The following is a 26,778-nucleotide window of genomic DNA, read 5'->3' on the forward strand; positions in this document are numbered from 1 at the left end:
TAAACATTTACGGTAAAGAAAAGCAGTCATAAATACTGATGACGAAAGTACAATACGGCACATGAAATCGACACGCAGCCATGCCACAGCACGCACCTGTGAGTTGGGGCGGTAGTCTTTGTTCTGCGGATATGTGTGAACGAAAAGTTAAACTAGACATTTAAAAAGTCATTGAGTGTACTTTTATGACAGAGTGTCGGCACAACATGACCTCGAAGTGAGGTGGCTCTGTTAATATGTAATAACATTTCTGAGCAGGGCGTTGATCGAATCCGTGTGCTTGTTGTTTTGTGTGCTCCTAGTTGTGAGTATAAACTGGTGTGTGTGTGTGCACATGCTGTTGTTGTGTATGCCTATATTGTTGTTGTGTGTGCATATGCTGTTCTTGTTTGTGCATAAACTGCTGTGTGTGCATATACTGTTGTGTGTGCATTTACCGTTGTTGTGTGCACATAAGCTGTTGTTGTGTGTGCATATACTGTTGTTGTGAGAGCATATAATGTTGTTGTGAATGCACATACTGTTGTGCGTGCTTATAGTGTTGTTGTGTGTGCATATAATTGTTTGTGAACATAAACTGTTGTTGTGTGTGCATATACTGTTGTTGTGATTGCATTAAATGTTGTTTTCATAAACTGTTGCTCTGTGTGCATATACTGTTGTGTGTGCATAAACTTTTGCTGTGTGCATATACTGTTGTTGTGTGTGCATAGACTGTTGTTGTATGCATATACTGTTGTTGTGATTGCATTAAATGTTGTTTTCATAAACTGTTCATGTGTGTGCATATACTGTTGTGTGTGCATACACTTTTGCTGCTGTGTGCATATACTGCTGTTGTCATTGTAGATAATGTTGTTGTGATGGCATATAATGTTGTTTTCATAAACTGTTGCTGTGTGTGCATAAACTGTAGTTGTTTGTGCATAAATTGTTCTTGTGGGAGCATATACTGTTTTGTATGCATAAACTGTTGTTGTGTATGCATATATTGTTGTTGTGACAGCATATACTGTTGTTGTGGGAGCATATATTGTTGTGTGTGCATACACTGTTGTTGTGAGAGCATATACTGTTATGTGTGTATAAACTCTAGTTGTGTGTGCATACACTGTTGTTGTGTGTGCATATACTGTTGTTGTGATTGCATAAAAATGTTGTTTTCATAAACTGTTGTTGTGTGTGCATATACTGTTGTTGTGTGCATACACTGTTGTTGTGAGAGCATATACGTTTATGTGTGTATAAACTCTAGTTGTGTGTGCATATACTGTTGTGTGTGCATATACTGTTGTTGTGAGAGCATATACTGTTGTTGTGGGAACATATACTATTGTGTGTGCATACACTGTTGTTGTGTGTGCATATACTGTTGTGTGTGCATATACTATTGTGTGTGCATAAACTCTAGTTGTGTGTGCATATACTGTTGTTGTGGGAGCATATACTGTTGTGTTTGCATAAACTCTAGTTGTGTGTGCATACACTGTTGTTGTGAGAGCATATACTGTTGTTGTGATTGCAGATAATGTTGTTTTGATGGCATATACTGTTGTGTGTGCATTAACTCTAGTTGTGTGGGCATATACTGTGTTTGTGGGAGCATATACTGTTGTGAGTGTATAAACTACTGTTGTGTGTGCATATACTATTGTGTGTGCATATACTGTTGTTGTGTGTGCATATACTGTTGTGTGTATAAATACTGTTGTTGTGTGTGCATATACTTTTGTGTGTGCATATACAGTTGTTGTTTGTGCATTAAATGTTGTTTTCAGAAACTGTTGTTGTGTGTGCATAAACTGTTGTTGTGTGTGCCTAAACTGTTGTTGTGTGTGCATATACTGTTGTGTGTTCATAAACTGTTGTTGTGTGTGCTTATACTGTTGTGTGTGCATAAACTGTTGTTGTGTGCATATACAGTTGTTGTTTGTGCATATACTGTTGTGTGTGCATAAACTGTTGTTGTGTGTGCATATACTGTTTTTGTGAGAGCTGATAATGTTGTTGTGTGTGCATTTACTCTTGTGTGCATAAAATGTTGTTTTGTGTGCATATACTGTTGTATGTGTAATACTGTTGTTGTGTGCGCATATGCTGTTGTTGTGTTTGCATACACTGTTGTTGTGTGTGCATATACTGCTGTGTGTGCATATACTGTTGTTATTGTGTGCATATACTGTTGTTGTCTGTGCATATACTGTTGTTGTGTTTGCAAATACTGTTGAGTGTGCATACACTGTTGTTGTGTGTGCATATACTGCTGTGTGTGCATATACTTTTGTTGTCTGTGCATATACTGTTGTGTGTGCATAAACTGTTGTTGTGTTTGCAAATACTGTTGAGTGTGCATACACTGTTGTTGTCTGTGCAAATACTGCTGTGTGTGCATATACTGTTGTTGTATGTACACATACTGCTGTGTGTGTATAATCTACAGCATGGACTCTACTGTAAGCATTAGGTGGTAGTACGTGCACAACCCTTCATTTCATCCAAGCCGCCTTCTCACAGCTTCTACAAATCCTCCAATTTCTTCTCTCAATATATTGCCACTGTCAAACCCTCTGTCATTTCCCCTCCGCCAGTACAGTAATGCTTTAAAAAAAGTTAGTTTCAAAACTGCAAAGTCCTACCTGTGAGAATTCTCCACCACCTACGCGTATTTGTTCTCTGTTTTATCCTTGAAAGGAAAGCCAAATAAATGATGACCGTTAGCAATGTTAATCTGTTTACCCCTCTCCGGGGAAAACGTTTACTTTACAAAGTAGTCAATCTGTTGATATTGATTTATAAAACTCAAATCAAGCATCGAAACGGTGTCTTGGTGCATGGCATGGAAGTGTCATCGAGGCAACAAAACTTTGCCTTTCTGATTTACTATTCAAGCGTCGGAAATAAAAAAAACACCCGACAAATTATTAAATTGTAGAAGATGACGTAACGTTGTATGTGTAGGGTATTTTCAAGGGGCTAGGATGCAACGCATCTTTCTGTGTCGAGACAGCTTGTTGACTTTGCTACTGAGCGTGGTACATGTACATGATGTATAACATTGATTTGTTGGAGGAGAATTGTCAGAAACACATTCGATATTATCACAAATGACCCTTAACTTGTAAAAATAGACATTTGGTGTAACTCTATCATTGCAAAAAACATGACTTCGGTGTTAAGATACATTAGAGTAACCGTTCATATTTGTTTTAAGTGTTGGCGTAAGATAGAACATGGCAGTTGTGTTAATTTTAACTGTTTTTTTTAGTGAAGGATCGGTATCCTATAGCTATAGTCCACTTGCATCGATTGGGAGGGGGGAGGGGGGGGGGGGGGGGGGGGAGTGATCCAAGTAAATATGATTTATGATAATATAATGAAACAAATTACCCACAAACAAAACAAATAAATGCCCTTAAAGATAAATTTATGTTGAAATGGCCAGGTGAGACACTGGAGAAAGAGATAATGTTATTTATGTTATCTCCTTGTCACACAATACAAACCATACAGCAATCTCAATAATTAACAGATACAAATTAAAATACTCGAGTCCAGTCGTTGAAGGCTTAAGGGACACTATATACACATACATACATAATTGCTTTGTGTTTAATTATCACAGTGTGACATAGACGTTTAAGATTACCCCGTTAACAAATCTTTACAGTGTTAATGTAGATATAGCCTTGGATGCCACGCAGACGATAAGATAGCCAATCAAGCATGTCAGTCGACAAAGTACTGGGATATCATTATACAATTAGGGTTGAATAATACATGCTTCGTGGTTAGATACGATGCGGTAGAATAAGATAATTTCAGTCACGGAAATTACGGCCACGACATAAATCTTTGATAACGTGGAACAATTGCTTCCTGATATCCTCAACTGGTAATATCGGTAAACATGGGCTATTTGAAGCCAATATACCCAGGAGAACAGGTGGAAGGAGATGGGAACAGATGGGGTTTGCCATACAGATGGTGTTTGCCATACAGATAGGCATTATTGATATATGATGGTGTCGTTTCGTTGCAATTTGATAACTTTTGACATATGGATAAATTCCGAGATGAATTAGTTATATAACTAGAATCGGCATTTGGATCGAAGCTTGTGAACTGGTGTGTTTAAAAATAGTCTTAACCATGATTCGTTATTCGAAAGATCTGTAAATCTCCGAACGATTTCGCTGGTAATGGTCCCGTCTGGATTAACGGGGTCCAAGTGTAAATGGGGACACTGGAAATAGAAAGAACCTTCCTCGGGGAAGAACAGATGCCAGAAATCATTTCCAATAATATTTTGATTTAAACACAACCTTCCGGATTATAGAGATTTGATGCAGATACCCACTGGAACAGGTGGTCACAGATGAGGTTGAATGGGCGATGTCAGTTGTACTGAAAGTTTGACAAGACCATAGCGCCTGCATGACATTGTCATGTGCCGATATCTAGGCTGAGTACAAATCTCTACATCGTTACAGCACTAAACAAGACAGTTATTGTCATGTATCACAGGAAACTAGCCTGTTAATCTCACAGTCGGGAAGATCTGTGCACAGTCCTGCCTTCGGGAGATTAGAGCCAGAGCGAGTCCCCCGATTACTAGGTAACGGCTCATAAACCGTGCTTCGACCTGCTTGATTAGCCGGGTATTGCTCATTGAAGAGCTGACCAAACAGTGACCGGAGCCATAAAGTCAACAGGCTTGACCAGGCGTGAGCGAACCAGCGTTAAACCTGTTTACCTATTGTAAAAGAGTGCGAATCAAGTGCGGTCGGAACGCCAAACTTCTGATATAATGTTAAAACTCTGTTGGTAAAGAGCACACTGCGTTATGTCAATAAATTTAATGCATGTTTAGAACTGTTATTGAATTATGGCTGTGTTTGTTTGCCATGTAACAAAGGACTGTCTTGCCGATGTTTCAGTGTTCTCTGTGCATATTGTTATACTTATTCGGTATCGACCGTGATTCATCATATTTGTCCTATAAAGAGGCACGCGGTGCTCTGTCTTTGTGACGCGGCAGCATTCGCCAGCGACGTGCAGGGGTCACGGTGTTATGGAAGGGCATTTAACAAAACCTATTTGTGTAGTATTTTCTAAAACGGATGATGAATTGAGATGATGAATCTTGATCATCATATTGAATGATGGCTCTCAAGTCTTTTCGTGCTAAAACTGCTAGGTTCTTTTGGTTCGTGCTCATAATTGGTCAATAACGCAGCAATTACCGCGAGATAATTATTCCCATTTCTCCATGCCCAGATGACGGACTTGGGAAATAAAGGGCGATAACTAAAGAGGCAAAAACAAGTACTTCAAGAAAAGGTTATTAAAGTTCAATCTAGGTTTTGTGAAAGATGTGAAATATAACTGGATACTGCATGCTTTCAAGCTTTCACTGATCAATGATGGCATTTACTACTACTACTACTACTACTACTACTACTACTACTACTACTACTACTACTACTACTACTACTACTACTACTACTACCACCACTACTTCTACTACCACCACCACTACTACTACCACTACTACTACTACTACTACTATTAATACTTCTACCACCACCACCAACACCACCACCACCACTACTACTACCACTACTACTACTACTACTTCTATTAATACTTCTACTACCACCACCACCACCACCACTACTACTACTACCACCACCACTACTACTACTACTACTTCGAATACCACTCTACCACCACTACTACTACAACTTCGAATACTACTCTACCACCACTACTAATACTAATACTTCTACTACTACCACCACCACCATCACTACTACTACTACTACTACTACTACTACTACTACTACTACTACTACTACTACTACTACTACTACTACTACTACTGCCTCCTCTACTTCTAAAACTACACCACCACCACTACTACCACCACCACCACCACAACCACCACTACCACCACTACCACCACCACCACCACCACCACCACCACCACCACCACCACCACCACCACTACCACCACCACCACCACCACCACACCATTACCACCCCACTACTACCTCTACCACGACCACAGCCACCACCACTACTACTGCCTCTACTACTTATACTTCACCAACACCACCACCACCACCACCACCACCACAACCACAACCACAACCACAACCACCACTACCACATCACTACCTCGTCACGATATGGCTGAAATATTGCCGATGTGACGTAAAGCATAAACTCACTCACTCACACAACCACCACCACCCCTATACTACTACTACTACCATCACCACTTGTACTGCCGCCGCTACTACAACTACTAATATTTATACTACAACCTCAACTACAAAGACTGCTACTTCTGTGTCTACCTCTACAGCTTCTGTATGCACAGCAGAACCAACACAAAGGAAAACTTTCTTTTGATCACCTCAGTTCCACGATGATATCGGAGAATCGGAGTTGCTCGTTTCAGTAAATCTTGCTATCAGGAGCCAGTGTCGCTGCATGAAATATCATTATTGGCCGAAATGGCAGATTGGCCCTTTAAATCCACAATGGAAAACTGCAGCATTATTGAAAGCAATTATGATGAAGTAGTTCCATCCTTTTCTCGAAGTAACCATGTCTCTTTAATGCCTCAGAAAGCACTTTGTTTTCACATGGAAGATACATGCCATTAATCATACCGATAAGACACGGGCCTATTCCCCCATCTTAATGTCCAGTCCACATGCTCTTGCATGGAGGCAAGTGTTTCACTCCGAATGACTCAACCCACTTGGTTAAATAATTAACCATCCGCCGTCTAATGAACAATTTGAAGACAAGTCAAATTACTGCGGGTAACAAAAGTCAAGGCCTTGTGATACTATAGGGTCATTAATATTTCATATGAAACTATGTGACTCGCTGAGACTGATATTCGCCTGGCCTGTCATTGTTCTGGCCCCGGGTGTTCTCACCTCCTTGACAGAATAACTCCCAGATTGTTTTCCGAATGTCGTTGAGGTTACGGTTCTTTCTGTGCAAAGGATAACACTGTGGTACAGGATTAGTTTAAGGGCTTAATCCTTACCTTAAAAAAAACAAGCATAGTATTACGGTTTGTTTTTGCATTAAATTGTTCTTTTTGATTAATTAGCAATGCACAACATAATATTTCCTTGTACAGCAGTCGTCATATTGATGAAATTGTGAGGTGGGGTAAGGAGAAATTAGGTTTTACGTCACGTCCAAGATTACTGTACTTATATAGCGACGTGCATGCACGTATGTGTATGTGTGGCTGCTTGTACTAGTCCGGACTGATGCCGATTTATAGCGCTAGCCCACTGCGATACCATACCGCAGTTTCACATAAATACCCCACACAGACACAGTGTACTGACTCCGAGCCGAACAGTCTTTGTTTTAGCCCCTTAAAGGCGACAGGGTAACAACAAGTAGCATCATTTAACGTTTTTTGGTTTGACGTGGCTGGGAATGGAATCCCGGATCTTCCGCTCTCCGGGCGGACGCTCTACCACTAGACCACGGAGGCTGTCTGATGAAATTATGACAGAATATGAAAAAATTAAAAAATGAGAAATATATTACCTTTTCGATTTTTTTTTGGCCGATTTGACCAGGTCGCCAGGTCATAGAACATGTTTTTTAAAAACGAGACATTTTCTTAAGGGTGCATGGTCTTCAACTATACGAATACGATTCCCTTCCAATATTGTAGTATATTCGTGTATGTATCAGTGACTTACAGAATGGAAAAATCTGCACGCATGTAGCAATTGATAAATCAGTCAAAAGGTGAATGTACTGCTTTGTAAGTGATGTAAACGTCTTCACCAGAGCGTTGGGAACGCTCTATGACCGTGACCTTGGCAGCGTTTGGAACATCTGAGATCATTTAACAGGACAAAGAGAAACACTTTGTGCACCGAATGAAAATAATTGTTCTCTGTTAGAATGTCTTCAAGTATTCCCTTTAAACTAAAACAGCACACGTGCCACATCTATTAAATCTGTCAATAATTAATCAAATGGAGGGCTCCACGTTAGTCAACTGGGAGTTTACTCGAATCGTTCATCGAAGCCAATCTGCGGTTTTTTCTTAACACTCGTTCTCTGACCAGGCCAAGCTTACATATTCCTGTTGTTCAGTTTTCGCTCGGAAGGACATGGTGAATAATTTATATGATTACAATCTTTTGGTGTTAGTCCTACAATTGCAATGCTCATTAGAAAATTGTATTGCCTATTAAACTATTGGAGCATGCTTGCAGCTAAATGCGTGTTGTCCTGTGATGCTGCGTGTTATGTTATGCATTCGGTGGAATTAATGAGAAGTTGTCATTTTAATGCAGTAGTTCATGTTGTTGCGTGTGGCGTTGCTCGTTATGCATGATCACAAGAACATAGAAGAACACTCCAATGCCCTGGCAGTGTCTTAAAACACGCAATGGCAGCTCTTTAGAAAACAAACATGAGATAATATGCTCAAGGCTTTTTTTATATACGAATATGAATTATGTTTGTAACGGGATTAATCGACGAACAACTCTGGTCGTATGAAGTTTTGGCGTTTTTGTCAGTCTATCACGTAAAGGGACTTCTGTAGTACTGAGTGCGCTTTACTTCAAGGCTGATGTGGAATTATCCATTAAGAAAGTCTAGTTAGAAATGTTAGCCTATCATTTTGCATATGGTTAGTTGGCTAAAGTGTTCTTTGAACTTCTCATCATGGTATGAAGCTATCAGTGATGAGTACAGGCAATGCACTTAGTGTAATGCTGATCTCATTAAGTGTTGAAATCTCCCCATATTGGGCCTGCTTTTGTAGACGCCTCCACACAGATACCGCCACCTTGCGTGACGTGTAGACAATATAGGTGCTTGAACATGCCACAAGCTATCCAATAATATCGCAATTCACTGTGTGATGTTTTCCAATGTTTTACAAGATCCCAGGTTGTGTCTAGCATGTTCTTGTCTTGTCTGACATTCAAATAATGTACACTGGCACACATACTGTATACTAATATATATATATAATGTAAACTATACTATAATTTGCAAACTGACATATAGAATGTACACTACACATATAATGTAATCTTGCACATATAATGTAAACTGACACATATAATGTAAACTGACACGTATTATGTAAACTGACACAGATAATGTAAACTGACACACATAATGTAAACTGACACATAATGTAAACTGACACGTATTATGTAAACTGATACATATAATGTAAACTGACACATATAATATAAACTGACACGTATTATGTAAACTGACACATATAATGTAAACTGACACACATAATGTAAACTGACACGTATTATGTAAACTGACACATATAATGTAAACTGACACATATAATGTAAACTGACACATGTAATGTAAACTGACACATATAATGTAAACTGACACATATAATGTAAACTGACACACATAATGTAAACTGACACATAATGTAAACTGACACGTATTATGTAAACTGATACATATAATGTAAACTGACACATATAATATAAACTGACACGTATTATGTAAACTGACACATATAATGTAAACTGACACACATAATGTAAACTGACACGTATTATGTAAACTGACACATATAATGTAAACTGACACATATAATGTAAACTGTCACATGTAATGTAAACTGACACATATAATGTAAACTGACACATATAATGTAAACTGACACACATAATGTAATCTGACACGTATTATGTAAACTGACACATATAATGTAAACTGACACATATAATATTTACTGACATATCTAATGTAAACTGACTCATGTACTGTATACTGACACATTTAATGTAAACTGACACATATAATGTAAACAGACACATTTAATGTAAACTGACACATATAATGTAAACTGATATATATAATGTAAACAGACACATTTAATGTAAACTGACACATATAATGTAAACTGACACATATAAAGTAACCTGACACATATAATGTAAACTGACACATTTAATGTAAGACACATAAAATGTAAACTGACACATAACTACTGATGGGAACTACTGGTGGGAACTACTGATGGGAACCACTGATGGGAACCACTGATGGCAACTACTAGTGGGAACTACTGGTGGGAACTACTGATGGGAACTACTGATGGGAACCACTAGTGGGAACTACTGGTGGGAACTACTAATGGGAACTACTGATGGGAACTACTAGTGGGAACTACTAGTGGGAACTACTGGTGAGAACTACTGATGGGAACTACTGGTGGGAACTACTAATGGGAACTACTGGTGAGAACTACTGATGGGAACTACTAGTGGGAACTACTAGTGGGAACTACTGGTGAGAACTACTGATGGGAACTACTAGTGGGAACTACTAGTGGGAACTACTGGTGGGAACTACTGGTGGGAACTACTGGTGGGAACTACTGATGGGAACTACTAGTGGGAACTACTAGTGGGAACTACTGGTGAGAACTACTGATGGGAACTACTGGTGGGAACTACTAGTGGGAACTACTGGTGAGAACTACTGATGGGAACTACTGATGGGAACTACTGATGGGAACCACTGATGGGAACCACTGGTGGGAACCACTGATGGGAACTACTGATGGGAACTACTGATGGGAACTACTGGTGGGAACTACTGATGGGAACTACTGGTGGGAACTACTGATGGGAACTACTGATGGGAACTACTGATGGGAACTACTGATGGGAACTACTAGTGGGAACTACTGATGGGAACTACTGATGGGAACTACTGATGGGAACTACTGGTGAGAACTACTGATGGGATTTACTAGTGGGAACTACTGATGGGAACTACTGATGGGAACTACTGATGGGAACTACTGGTGAGAACTACTGATGGGAACTACTAGTGGGAACTACTGATGGGAACTACTGATGGGAACTACTAGTGGGAACTACTGATGGGAACTACTGATGGGAAATACTGATGGGAACTACTGATGGGAACTACTGATGTGAACTACTGATGGGAACTACTGATGGGAACTACTAGTGGGAACTACTGATGGGAACTACTGATGGGAACTACTGATGGGAACTACTGGTGAGAACTACTGATGGGATTTACTAGTGGGAACTACTGATGGGAACTACTGATGGGAACTACTGATGGGAACTACTGGTGAGAACTACTGATGGGAACTACTAGTGGGAACTACTGATGGGAACTACTGATGGGAACTACTAGTGGGAACTACTGATGGGAACTACTGATGGGAAATACTGATGGGAACTACTGATGGGAACTACTAGTGGAAACTACTGATGGGAACTACTGATGGGAACTACCAGCGGGAACTACTGATGGGAACTACTGATGGGAACTACTGATGGGAACTACTGGTGAGAACCACTGATGGGAACTACTGATGGGAACTACTGATGGGAACTACTGATGGGAACTACTGGTGGGAACTACTGATGGGAACTACTGATGGGAACTACTGATGGGAACTACTGATGGGAACTACTAGTGGGAACTACTGATGGGAACTACTGATGGGAACTACTGATGGGAACTACTGGTGAGAACTACTGATGGGATTTACTAGTGGGAACTACTGATGGGAACTACTGATGGGAACTACTGATGGGAACTACTGGTGAGAACTACTGATGGGAACTACTAGTGGGAACTACTGATGGGAACTACTGATGGGAACTACTAGTGGGAACTACTGATGGGAACTACTGATGGGAAATACTGATGGGAACTACTGATGGGAACTACTAGTGGAAACTACTGATGGGAACTACTGATGGGAACTACTGATGGGAACTACCAGCGGGAACTACTGATGGGAACTACTGATGGGAACTACTAGTGGGAACTACTGATGGGAACTACTGATGGGAACTACTGATGGGAACTACTGATGGGAACTACTAGTGGGAACTACTGATGGGAACTACTGATGGGAACTACTGATGGGAACTACTGGTGAGAACTACTGATGGGAACTACTAGTGGGAACTACTGATGGGAACTACTGATGGGAACTACTGATGGGAACTACTAGTGGGAACTACTGATGGGAACTACTGATGGGAACTACCAGCGGGAACTACTGATGGGAACTACTGATGGAAACTACTGATGGGAACTACTGATGGGAACTACTGATGAGAACTACTGATGGGAACTACTAGCGGGAACTACTGATGGGAACTACTGATGGGAACTACTAATGGGAACTACTGATGGGAACTACTAGTGGGAACCACTGATGGGAACTACTGATGGGAACTACTGATGGGAACTACTGATGGGAACTACTAGTGTGAACTACTGATGGGAACTACTGATGGGAACTACTAGTGGGAACTACTGATGGGAACTACTGGTGGGAACTACTGATGGGAACTACTGATGGGAACTACTAGTGTGAACTACTGATGGGAACTACTGATGGGAACTACTAGTGGGAACTACTAGTGTGAACTACTGATAGGAACTACTGATGGGAACTACTAGTGGGAACTACTAGTGTGAACTACTGATGGGAACTACTGATGGGAACTACTGATGGGAACTACTGATGGGAACTACTAGTGTGAACTACTGAGGGGAACTACTGAGGGGAACTACTGATGGGAACTACTAGTGTGAACTACTGATGGGAACTACTGATGGGAACTACTAGTGGGAACTACTAGTGGGAACTACTGATGGGAACTACTGATGGGAACCACTGGTGTGAACTACTGATGGGAACTACTGATGGGAACTACTGATGGGAACTACTGATGGGAACTACTAGTGGGAACTACTAGTGGGAACTACTGAGGGGAACTACTGAGGGGAACTACTGATGGGAACTACTGATGGGAACTACTGATGGGAACTACTGATGGGAACTACTGATGGGAACTACTGATGTGAACTACTGATGGGAACTACCAGTGGGAACTACTGATGGGAACTACTGATGGGAACCACTGATGGGAACTACTGATGGGAACTACTGATGGGAACTACTGATGGGAACTACTGATGGGAACCACTAGTGGGAACTACTAGTGTGAACTACTGATGGGAACTACTGATGGGAACTACTGATGGGAACTACTGATGGGAACTACTAGTGTGAACTACTGATGGGAACTACTGATGGGAACTACTAGTGGGAACTACTAGTGTGAACTACTGATAGGAACTACTGATGGGAACTACTAGTGGGAACTACTAGTGTGAACTACTGATGGGAACTACTGATGGGAACTACTGATGGGAACTACTAGTGTGAACTACTGAGGGGAACTACTGATGGGAACTACTGATGGGAACTACTAGTGTGAACTACTGATGGGAACTACTAGTGGGAACTACTGATGGGAACTACTGATGGGAACTACTGATGGGAACTACTGATGGGAACTACTAATGGGAACTACTGATGGGAACTACTAGTGGGAACCACTGATGGGAACTACTGATGGGAACTACTGATGGGAACTACTGATGGGAACTACTAGTGTGAACTACTGATGGGAACTACTGATGGGAACTACTAGTGGGAACTACTGATGGGAACTACTGGTGGGAACTACTGATGGGAACTACTGATGGGAACTACTGATGGGAACTACTAGTGTGAACTACTGATGGGAACTACTGATGGGAACTACTAGTGGGAACTACTAGTGTGAACTACTGATAGGAACTACTGATGGGAACTACTAGTGGGAACTACTAGTGGGAACTACTGATGGGAACTACTGATGGGAACTACTGATGGGAACTACTGATGGGAACTACTAGTGTGAACTACTGAGGGGAACTACTGAGGGGAACTACTGATGGGAACTACTAGTGTGAACTACTGATGGGAACTACTGATGGGAACTACTAGTGAGAACTACTAGTGGGAACTACTGATGGGAACTACTGATGGGAACCACTGGTGTGAACTACTGATGGGAACTACTGATGGGAACTACTGATGGGAACTACTGATGGGAACTACTAGTGGGAACTACTAGTGGGAACTACTGAGGGGAACTACTGAGGGGAACTACTGATGGGAACTACTGATGGGAACTACTGATGGGAACTACTGATGGGAACTACTGATGGGAACTACTGATGGGAACTACTGATGTGAACTACTGATGTGAACTACTGATGGGAACTACTAGTGGGAACTACTGATGGGAACTACTGATGGGAACCACTGATGGGAACTACTGATGGGAACTACTGATGGGAACTACTGATGGGAACTACTGATGGGAACCACTAGTGGGAACTACTAGTGTGAACTACTGATGGGAACTACTGATGGGAACTACTGATGGGAACTACTAGTGTGAACTACTGATGGGAACTACTGATGGGAACTACTAGTGGGAACTACTAGTGTGAACTACTGATAGGAACTACTGATGGGAACTACTAGTGGGAACTACTAGTGTGAACTACTGATGGGAACTACTGATGGGAACTACTGATGGGAACTACTAGTGTGAACTACTGAGGGGAACTACTGATGGGAACTACTGATGGGAACTACTAGTGTGAACTACTGATGGGAACTACTAGTGGGAACTACTAGTGGGAACTACTGATGGGAACTACTGATGGGAACCACTGGTGTGAACTACTGATGGGAACTACTGATGGGAACTACTGATGGGAACTACTGATGGGAACTACTAGTGGGAACTACTAGTGGGAACTACTGAGGGGAACTACTGAGGGGAACTACTGATGGGAACTACTGATGGGAACTACTGATGGGAACTACTGATGGGAACCACTGATTGGAACTACTGATGGGAACTACTGATGGGAACTACTAGTGGGAACTACTGATGGGAACTACTGATGGGAACTACTAGTGGGAACTACTAGTGGGAACTACTGGTGAGAACTACTGAGGGGAACTACAGATGGGAACTACTGATGGGAACTACTAGTGGGAACTACTGGTGAGAACTACTAGTGGGAACTACTGATGGGAACTACTGATGGGAACTACTGATGGGAACTACTGATGGGAACTACTAGTGGGAACTACTGATGGGAACTACTGATGGGAACTACTAGTGGGAACTACTAGTGGGAACTACTGATGGGAACTACTGATGGGAACCACTGATGGGAACTACTGATGGGAACTACTGGTGGGGACTACTATGCTCAATGTTCGGATGATGTTAGAGAAGTGGCCTTAATGACGTGTATGGCATTTCAACCGAGCGTACATCGCAATAGGGCTTTAACGATTTGTAGTGCTAACGCCGGACATTTGCACTCAACATACAGGTGGTTACTAATTACGGATATTTGTGACGTGTGTTAATTACCTTTTGAGGAGCTAACAGTATTGGACCAGTATCCTTTGAAGTGGGATACAACGACATATGGAGGCAGGGACGTCAGACTACTATAAAATGGTAGTTCCCATCGATTTCCCATGACCATATGTATAGCCAGATGATGCTTGAACTTCACACAGAATGAACATGTGGACTGATTTTCTTTGTTACGAATGCCCGCCGGCGTTTGGAACTTAGGCCTCATTGTCATATGTATAGTGATCTCTGTAGTACTGTGAACATCTGATTGCTGATTTATGATGCAAATCATCAGTGAACAATGTTATGTTGACAATTAGTACTTTCACTATTTTGTCAAATAATATTAATGATGATCATTATCATCTGTCCATTTAACACAAACGTTCAGCACTTCATTTTCATTCATAATACATAATTTACTTTGTGTTTAAACTGGGTCAGGTTTAAATAGTCCTGCTTCAGTGGTGTTCGGTTCAATGGGCAAGGCGGGCGTTGTGCCGAATCTTTTCCTGATGAAGAGAAGATTGACACAAAGAGAATGAATACATTGACCATGCAACATTGAACTTTTACATGCATAAATGATCCCCTGCGGGGACACACCAATATCGATGTTGTGTGTTAAACCATAAAGCTTTATTTCATATGTCGCATGGGTACAAACTGACAACAACGCAGCCAGAGTTCATAGGAGACTGAAATTTAAGATCCTGGGTCAATATGGTTCATATAAATCCAGACGAAAGCCTTCCGATGAGAGATACTTAGACTAACATCTTGTCTCTGAAATGAACATATCGTACAGAAAAAAACAGTTGTTCAGTTACCTTAATAAAAATATAATAAAAGGGAGCCCAGTGACTCTCTTCATTTTCAGATACTGCAGTAATCTAGACCTGCCAGACATTATATTTCAGACTTGCATGGGCTGTATTTGATATATATTTGTATCAGGGTCTGTAAGACAGACTAAGAGATACTCTGTATGTGTGTATTGATGTAGCAGAACACACCCACCATGTTTCATTAATAGACGAATGTTTTCGTCACATGGGCGCAATGTGGAAGCCCATTTATGGACGTGATTGGTAAATATTTCGAATAGCGGCGCAAAACTCAACTCACTCATTAATATATGTTCTTTTATAATAATACTAATAATTCCAGCCCACATATTATTTTAGAACTGAGGTGATTTGGTCGACACGTCACACGATTAATTGACGTTGTCAACACACGTACATACAGGCATGTATATCAGTAACGATATGCAGGTGAGTGGGTATGGTTTTAAGGCGGTTTCAGCAGTATTCCAGCAATATCACGATTCCAAATATGGGTTTCACACATTGTACCCATGTTGGGAATCGAATCTGGGTCATCGGCGTGACGAGCGAACGCGTTAGCCACCATGCTACCCAACCGATCCCAATATGTAGGAAAGTGTATATAATATATATGCAGGTGTCTTATAATGTTTAATTCATAAGAGAGATTTAGTCATGTAAACCAATTTCGTTTAGTTTCGGACAAGCAGCGGACTGAGAGAGAGAGAGACGGTACTAAGCGAATTACATTCGACCTTAACTTCACTGGGGCGTAAAGTATATCACATTATTATCTAATGAAGCATACAGCGCCCAACGGCAACCCTGTAACATATATCTGGCATCCAGAACAACTTCCTTTGGGACAGAACGGTTGAAATATGAATAACAATAGTGTAAGCTTCTTCACGAATGAACAAAATACGATATGCACAGTGCTCTCATTTGCATATATTTGCATGTATGCATTGTGTGATGTGTAGATGATGGGGAGTGTTGTTTAGGGTGAGTGATTAAGGTGACCGAGGCAACGTAGGGACACAGCTGTACTGCTATTTACGCCCATCCACACACATCCACAAACTAACTTTCGCCTACATCCACTCATATACGCACACATACACACACTTCCACTCACATCTGCACACTTCCACTCACATCCGCACACTTCCACTCACATTTAAGCTCATCCACACAGGAACTCACTTCGCATACTTTTACACACATGCGTTCACATCGACTCGCCGACCCACACACATCAACATACACCTACATTAACATCTACAAACAACCACCCCCATCCATACCCCCCACCCACCCACACACACACATCCACACTCATCCATACCCCACCCCCACCCCCACCCCACACACACACCGACCCCCAAACGCTTTCTCATCTATCCACAAATAGTCATGATGGCTCCCTCCCTCCCCCCCATCCACGCCCACCCCCTCACACCAACAGACATGTATACAGCCACGCTGAAAACACTCCAACAATAACCAACTAAAACGTCTTCAACAAATAGTCACACAGTGGCCAGTCGTGGTGACTGTGGTATTGTCTCCGAGGTATACGTCTGATGGACAGCTCCCCCGTGGGCGGTGTTGTGTAAGTGCCGTTAGCTATTCTTCGGAGAGAAACGTATACAGAAAGGGGCGAACCACACTTGGGAAATATTAAACACCCCAACAGTTACAAGTAGAGATCATCTGACTGACTGACCTGACCAAGATGCCCAACAAGTCAACAACATCAAACACAAACTGGAATTATGGGAACACAGTTCATCAGTCTGATACTTTTATTCTTTGTCATTGCATCGTTACGGTGATGTGTCATTGTCTTGCCTTTGCATCTGAGCCTATCAAAACTTTGCTAGACTGAAAACGGTCGCCGAAAAACTGCAAACCTAAGGTCCAATATCGCCTATGATACCTTACCATATGCATCTCCATTGAATGATAATTTCTTTAATTGTCAGCCACCATCAAATATTGGTATACTTAATTTTGCCCGGCAGTTTACATCAATTTCCCCTTGAAATGAACATGCTGTGTGTGGAAAGGAATGTTGATATGTTCTCTGTGACCTTGAATTAATATAACCATACAGTGACCTTGACAATAACATGACTATACAATGACCTTGAAAATAACAACCATACAATGACCATGACAATAACATGACCATATAATGACCTTGAAAATAACAACTATACAGTGACCTTGACAATAACATGAGTATTCAGTAACCCTGAAAATAACAAGCATACAGTGTCCTTGGCGATAACATAACAATACAACGGCCTTGAAGATAATAACCATACTGTGACCTTGACAATAACATGACTATATAATGACCTTGAACATAACTATACAGTGACTTTGGCAATAACATGACAATATAATGATCTTGAAATAAAAAGCATACAGTGACCTTGACAATAACATGACCATACAATGACCTTGAAAATGACAATAGCACTATAATTGATGTAAGAGAACAGATACAAATTAAACCTACACATTGTAGATGTGGCCGTTTACATATTTTGAGTGAAACTCTCGTTATTCCGAACAATTCCAGAGCCGCATGGTTCGCAGGATATATGCTGATATCGGTCGTTTAAATGGACGACAGGTTTAAGTGATCAAAATACAAATCACAACATACATATTTTACACTGCAGTGAGCCTTGTGAAGTGGCGGCTTTCGGGCGTCTCGCTCACAAGTGACACAGACGTCAACATGGATGGAGTAAGAGTGGTGTGCCATCAAGCAGTCGGAAGTATGACGCTGACAGGACTATGAACGTATACAAACATGAGAAAACCACAAAACACAAACAGTTCCATAATCACAATGCATCTCCACTAAAAGCTGATTCCACCGTACGATTCTTAACTGACTTCATTTCAGTGTCACATGATCAATGATCAACGCGTCAACTCTATAAACCAGGTAATCGTGCATCTATCGAGCTACAACCCCTTACTTTGTAATCTGATTTAATTCAATTATAATACAGAAAAAGTTTTAACATTATGCACCGTCAATCAACAAAATCGACAGTCAGGCACGAATTTATATGCTTCAGCTCGCTAAAGTGTCAATACTATTTAAATATTTAAAAGTCAATATCATTGAGAGATTGAAAACTTAAAACCATTTATATCAAAATTTACAATGTCAATGCCGCGATTCGCTGTGCAGAGTTGCGTCCCTTGGGCACGCCAGAAACCTATGATTGTGGGTTCGAATCCCGGTTCGATACTGTTTCTAGGTTTGTCAGCACCATACCCGTGCTCTTGGGTTTTACCAAAGTGGTAAACGTCTGAGACCTCCATCACTTCGGGCTTTCCTCCCACATTAAGCTGACACGCCGTGATATAACTAGAATACTGTTAAAATCGACATTAAACCAACTGACTCACTCGCGCTAATACCTTAAGGATTTTCCAACGTCCATATCAGCTACGTTTTCAAATGTTAATTCCTTACAAATATACTGATGTCTTAGTGATACTAAAAGGTCGATATTATAGGGATAACTTCCACGCAGATATTTAAAGTCAGGACCACGAAGAGATTCACATTATCTGAGTGTTCACAGATCAAACACCTACATCACACGTAACAGAAGCTGTTCTAGTGGATAGCGCATCTGCCTGGAGACCGGAAGGTCTGAGGTTCGATCCACTGGCCTCTTCATACCAAAAGACGTTAAAACATGGTACTTGTTGTTACCCTGCCTGGCGTTCGCACCCACCAGTACGGGAGACTTTCAACGGGTCCCAAGTACATCATGTCTGTCAGAGAGGGCCAACTGAAGTTGGCATCGGATTCTTTGGCCTGGCTGATTGTGTGTTATCGTACCCTGGCGATGGTGGCCATTAATCAAGACATCAACCAATGGTTTGGCTGACACATGTCGCCGCCATATGGCTGGAATATTGCCGCGTAAAACGACAAAACAACACACAAATAACACAAAACATGAAACAGGACTATTCAAAATCGTTTATCCCAAAGTTGGTGTAAAACAATACACTTTGACCTCCGAAACCGAACAAGAGTTATTAACTCGACTTTTATATTGTATGTTCCATATATACAACAAAGGAAAACAAGCACTATTTCTCCATTTCATTCCGAAATGAGACCAAGCTCTCTTCCAACCCTCAATCAGGGCTGGATTGTAAACATATAGAGCCCTTGTCGTGGCTATCCTATCCCCATCCTCCAATCTCGTGCGAGCAATGCTAGCCTCCGGGGACACGAGAGTGTTTCATAATCACTGCCGTAAATTGATGTTAAACAACTCGCCATAATAACAGCACAGCGGGCAAGCTTCCCAACGTCACCAGCGTTATGGGTGTCAATATTTCTAGGACCATTTTTTGATAACAGTGTTTTGTCTTTTGCAGAGACAATGAGTAGGCAGGTGGAGAAATGGAGTCGTCTCGCTGGTGCACAACCACAAATCATAGTCAACGTTAATGTAGAAACATATCATTTGATCGCATGTATATTATCTATTGTCTAGCGGACAGTTTAGCCGAGTTCGACGCTTGCAGTCAGAACAAACGAAGAGGAATTGTACATGTAAATTATGAATTTCTGGTTTTCGAGAAATGGACGACATTGTAATGGAGCACAATCAATTTTTGCAACAACGTATTTAGTGTTCTGTTTTATTGGTATGTCAGTTTTACAAACGCACAGACATGGCAGCTAGAGCCATTGTAGTCTGGTTTGTCTTACTTTAGATGCATGAATTATTGATTGGTTTAGTATTCAAACAACAGACATAAGTTCATTGATACATTCATTCATCGCTTGCGAGTAGTACTCTTCACTAATGCCTAATATTCATCCTTCCACCATCCACCCTTAATTCAATCATGAGTATTGAACCACCCTCTTCCATCCTTTCAATATTCACCAACCATCCCTCCATCATTCAGCATGCATCCTTCTATCCTCCAACCACTGAGGTCACTCTTTTTTTCCTTCTAACATAATCCATCCTTGCATCATACTTCTGTCACCCTACTTCGTGGTCATGTAATCTATCTTTGCCTCATCCTTTTTCTTCATATCATCCATCATTGCCACATCCTTCTTCTTCATATATGATATGAAGAAGAAGGATGTGGCAACGATGGAAGATATGAAGAAGAAGGATGAGGCAATGATATGAAGAAGAAGAAGGATGAGGAAACGATGAATGATATGAAGAAGGAGGATGAGGCAAGCGTGGATGATGTGAGGAAAAAGGATGAGGCAAAGATAGATTACATGACCACGAAGAAGGATGTGGCAACGATGGACGATATGAAGAAGGGTGAGCCAACGGTGAATGATGAAAATGATGAAAATGATGAAAAAAAATGAGACAAGGATGGATGATTTGAGGAAGAATGATGAGGCAAGGGTGGATGATATCAAGAAGGATGAGGGAAGGATGGATGATATGAATATGAGGAAGAAGGATGAGGGAACGGCGAATGATATGAAGAAGAAGGACATTCATCGTTGAATCATCCTTCTTCTTCATATCATCCATCCTTGCCTCATTTTCTTCTTCTTCATACCATCCGTCGTTGCATTGATCCTTCTTTATGCCATCCATCCTTGCATAATGTGTCTTCATACCATCCATTCCTGCATCATCCTTCTACATATCATCTATCCTTGCACCATCATCCATCCTTCTTGATATCATCCATCTTTCCATCATCCTGTGTCATTGCATCCGATCTTCCACATCCTTCTTCATATCATTAATCCCTGCATCATCTATCCTTCCTTCAATCCTTCCATAATCCTTCCTCCTGTCATTCATTTTTCTTCAATCTATCTTTCACTCGTTCGTCCTTCCACGAACCTTACATCCATCCGTCCATCCTTCAGTCCGTCCTCAGTCATTCGTCCTTCGGGTGTTCAGAGAACAGAAGTACGTGCTGTATTTCGTATCGTTATATTTAAGCTGAAAACGTAATAATGACATAGCTTTGCCCTAACCTGCGTGTCTACAGACACATACATAAATAAGCTTGGACAATCTTGCCCCGAGGGCAGTCTTACAATCAGGAGACAGCTCCCTCATGAACCAATTACTTTCGTAATGGGTGTGTACATTAAATGTAATGGATTATTGGCTATTACATCAACTGTCGCAACCTTATTGTCCTCCTGAGCACGGATCGCCAGGCATGTGGTGAACTCGACAATTATCTCAAATAAATTTGAACACCGTTGCTGTTTAGGAGGAGGGCAACAATTGGGTATTGTAAATTTCGTGTGTTATATTGTGTACTGTTGTTTGTATAGTTGGTGTGAGGTAATCGTTAGGATAGGCGTAAGTTGTGATAAACAGTACTGGATTTGTCACATTAGATCCGCAAAGTTTAATTCCAAAGGAACTTGCCAGAAGGTTACTTACGGTGAAGAGCTGTTGAGCAACCTCTCTTACTAGTGGCCTATTCACTGCATGTGAATGTGTAGCTTAGTTTCTCTATGTACATTCTATCGTAGTGTTACAAATCTGACATGACAAGTCCTTGCGGATTATGATGTAGTTGTGCTCGGGTGTTCAACCCGGAGTATACCTATCACGACAGTTTCAAAGAGACATCTTCTCAACGCCTGTCCAAAGCTGAGTGACCTTGATTTCTCAAAGCTGATCAACTGCGCTGATGTTCTAATTTTTAACCTAATTGGATTTCGTAAAACATACTTTTCAGAATTAAGTTAACTCCTTACGTCAAACACTTACTTCAAGCTATCTCACACAGACAATCATCTCATTGTTCGTTCATACGGAGACAGTTTTTCTCCTCCTCGTGGAAACGAATATCCAAAGAATACACCACGTCTCTCACTCACAGGAAGTACGCTGTAACACGAGGTAACATAATCACCATTGTGTTACCCAGGATTACCCACATGTGTGAGTGAGTTGTGTTTTACGCCGCTTTGTATACTCTATCAACATCATGGGGGTGGCACCAAGACTGGGCTTAACACGTGGTATATATGTCGTGAATCGAACCTGGGTCATTGGTGCGACTAACCACTAAACAACCTCCCTCGCCCTATACGCATCCCAAGCCATTTCAAAGAAGAGGCTTATAAACAATCAACTGTCCAAAATACGCTACACGACCCGTCCATATCAATATTTCCATATTACCCCTTGTCAGGGGGGTACTCAAAGTACGTGATCTAGACAACCAGTTGTCGGACTTTCATTTTTGTGGAAGCGTCGGTGGCTGAGTGGGTTAGATCGCTGACTTTGTGTGCTGGCGATTAGGTGCCTCACTCTGGCAGGTTCGAATCCCGGACGGAACACAAGTACTAGAATCTGTACTTTACTAAGAAAGTGTTATCCCAAATATAGCATCTCTTAAACGTGATATACGCTCTTAAGTTAGGTACACTCTTCTGTGAGAAATTCACTTAAATATAAATGTACCATGAAGTGAGATAAATCTTTGACTGATATTCATAATCAAATGATAAGCGCCCTTAGTGTAGCATAACCTTATGTAAGAAGCGAGATACGCCTTGAGTGAGATTCGCAGATTAGTGACACACATCCGCAAGTGAAATACTCTTGTGTCGGATGCCTCAAATTAGACACCAGTTAAGCTGGATACACCTTTAAGTCAGATGCACCCATTGAGCTAAGTACGTATAAGAAACCCTGCCATATAATTTTCCTCTTCAGTGAAAACACCCTGACATTTGACATAGACGGGAAACAAGACCCCTATCGCATTAAATAAGATCCGCATGCGTTCATTAACGGGTAACCTCTAAACCAAGAAAAGTCACCTTATCCTGTTCGTAAACTTGATCTCAGATGTGCCTTGTATGCTGTCAGTGTTATGTCAAGCGAGGACCCCTAAACCTGCTCGCTGTGGAGACGTCGTGAAACTAAAACGGTTTCCCTGTTCACATCTCTGACCCATAAAGGACTCCCATCACTCAGAGGTCGTAACGACCCAGTAACACGTTACGTTGGCCCCTAACACCAGCGCGCGACAGATCGTAAATCCAACGTGCTTTACGCAGTGATGTTTCAGGCAGTGAAACTGCGCGTCCATCTGTCCGTGTAATCATAGGGTCTCACACATGCGAAGGCGTTGTGACTCACCTTCCTCGTATCGTGGACAGCAGGGACGGTCGTAGTTGTAGAAATTTTAGTGTAACACGCTTGTACGCAAGCGGCCAATTTAATTGTTACGTTGAATTATTATTAGAACGTATCATTGTATTTCCAGTATAATTAGTTGTCTGTATTTTACTCAGCTGAAGTATATCTTAACCTCAGTATTTCTCTTTTAAAACAGAGGGCACGGGCGGCCGAGTCGTCTAAGGCGCCGCAATTCACTGTGCAGAGTTACGTCCCTTGGGCACGTCAGGAACCTATGGTAGTGGGTTCTAATACTAGTTCGCTCTGATTATGTTTCTTGTTTTTTTTACCGAAGTGGTATATTCTCAAAGACTGATGCTGCTGCTGGTAGTACATCACGTAAACTCGTTCAACCCAGTAAATACTGATCCTGTTTAAAAATCAATATCTTATCACGTGCATGTGATGCAGTTTCATAATTTATCTTAAACTTGCTTAACAACAACAATCAAGGAAATGTAAAGAGGAAATCAAAGAGACTAAAAGATGCGGGTGAATCATCCCCGGCTGCAGCTGAGATGTAAATGTCACCGATACGGTGTTAGATTTGCTGGGAACAGGTACATCAATCATGTATTCAACTGCACCAAGTCTATTTAAGACAGAGGAGGGGGATGTGTATTTTCAAACAGAAGTTCCAGGTACTCTGTTGGTTTCTGCCAGCTTCCGAAAGCAGAGCTCGAAATAGCTCAGATATATAACCAGACACTTTGATTAGAGACTCGTCGTTGCTATCCCGACATATACAACACTATTCAACAATAAAACAACATTTCAACAATTTAGAAAAAGATATTTTAGTATATGTGATGAAGAATAATCTATTCACATCAATGTTGACACATTTTACACTTTGTAATTCGAATGGTCATCAGAAGTAACAGAAGTTGATGTACATATTAAATTTATAATTCCGATAGGTCCAAAAAAATTTTATTATTTGAATGAGTTAAAATATATATTGCTAGACATGCAGATAAGTAACCTTGAATAATTGCTGGTCCGCTTGAATTATTACTTCTACCGGTAAACGGGCAAGCGGTTATTTAAGCCCTGCTCTTAACCCTGAAGGTGTTTTTATGACTCTCGCAACGTATCCTGCCGTTACAATGCACCATGTATATGTTAACAGTAACCAACCCTTCTCTGATTACGTTGTACCTTTAACCGTTCAAGTATCGCGTTGTGCTGACCTTCACAAAGAGATTCGTATATAACAAAACAAAATTGTTTCTCCTTGAATCATCTTGCCACAATGATACTCAACAATTTTCTCATTGTCATGACTATCCTGGCCTATGCCCCGGAGGAAAATGCTTCCTGAATTTATCCGTTGGCGAATAAGAAGTATAGTCTGAGTTGCGATGAGACGGAGGTAATGCCGTGCAAATTGCATGCTTCGTGTTTTTATCACTAAACTTGAGGGTTAATGTTAGTTGTTTTTGACGAAATTCTAGCTCTGTTACTAAGATTAGATGTGCATTAACAAGAATGTATCGCTCCGGGGATTGTTTCAACTGCTGCAGCAGAGCGTACATCCTTTACCCCTTTTTATCGAAACTGAAATCGTTATTGTAGTATTGCTATAATTTCTATCTTTAGCCACCACCCGAGTGAACCCGTTCTCACGCTAAGCTGAAAAGTCAATTGTAGATTGCAACAAGCGTCATGTTCATTACTATACACAGGTCATATTACTCCGGACCTTGGGTAGGGCAATGAGGTTATGCCAGTTCGTATAGCCCAGAAAATCGAATCAATCACGCAATCGATAAATGGTATCGATCAACGATTAATTGTGTTAGCATTGCTAGTCATTTGTCAGAAAAGGCGAGCTGTTAATTTCAGGGGAGACGTCTGGTCCAGTATTGATCCGGGTACTTTTCTGTGGCTTTGATTGACGTAAAGAACTACTATTATATGTCAACACCGTCTCTCTGATTGCAATCGCTGTCTAATATATGCGCTTTTCTTTTGAAATATACATCACGTTACCCCATGCAAACAATGATTGAATGAATGGGCTATCATGAAATCAGCATGAAACAAAGGGTGTGACGATTACATCTTTTTTCCCTAGGAACAAGATTGCTCTGGTGGTGATCAATTTCTTGTTGTTGTGAAATTAACAACACTTATATCAGTCAGACTAGATTTCAGCCTGCGCTATTGATTGTCATCCATTTCAGTGCCTCTCGCATTGCAATCACATGGCGTGTAAATATTCCAGTCAACGAATAAATACGACATATTGTGTCGACAGCCGTGGAGGAGTAGTACGCTATAGGTGTATGTTACTACAATCAACATTAATATTTATGGTTAGAACATGACCATTGTCTTCTTTCCCAACAGAGCACATGAGATGTCAAGATTTATCTATTTTTACTACCGCGG

General features: G+C 41.1%; 1 protein-coding gene across 1 annotated transcript in view; it reads left to right on the top strand.

Annotated features, from left to right (window-relative positions):
- Window positions 1-21,377: 21,377 nt before the first annotated feature.
- LOC139456728 (octapeptide-repeat protein T2-like) overlaps window positions 21,378-26,778 on the top strand; it is a 126,553-nt gene continuing 121,152 nt past the window's right edge. Inside the window, exon 1 of the mRNA XM_071238388.1 lies at window positions 21,378-21,525. Coding sequence (XP_071094489.1) covers window positions 21,378-21,525 — 148 coding nt within the window. The remainder of the gene's footprint in view (window positions 21,526-26,778) is intronic.

The sequence above is a fragment of the Haliotis cracherodii genome, unplaced genomic scaffold, assembly GCF_022045235.1.
Source record: "Haliotis cracherodii isolate W230 unplaced genomic scaffold, xgHalCrac1.p SCAF_1, whole genome shotgun sequence".
NCBI lineage: Eukaryota > Metazoa > Mollusca > Gastropoda > Lepetellida > Haliotidae > Haliotis > Haliotis cracherodii.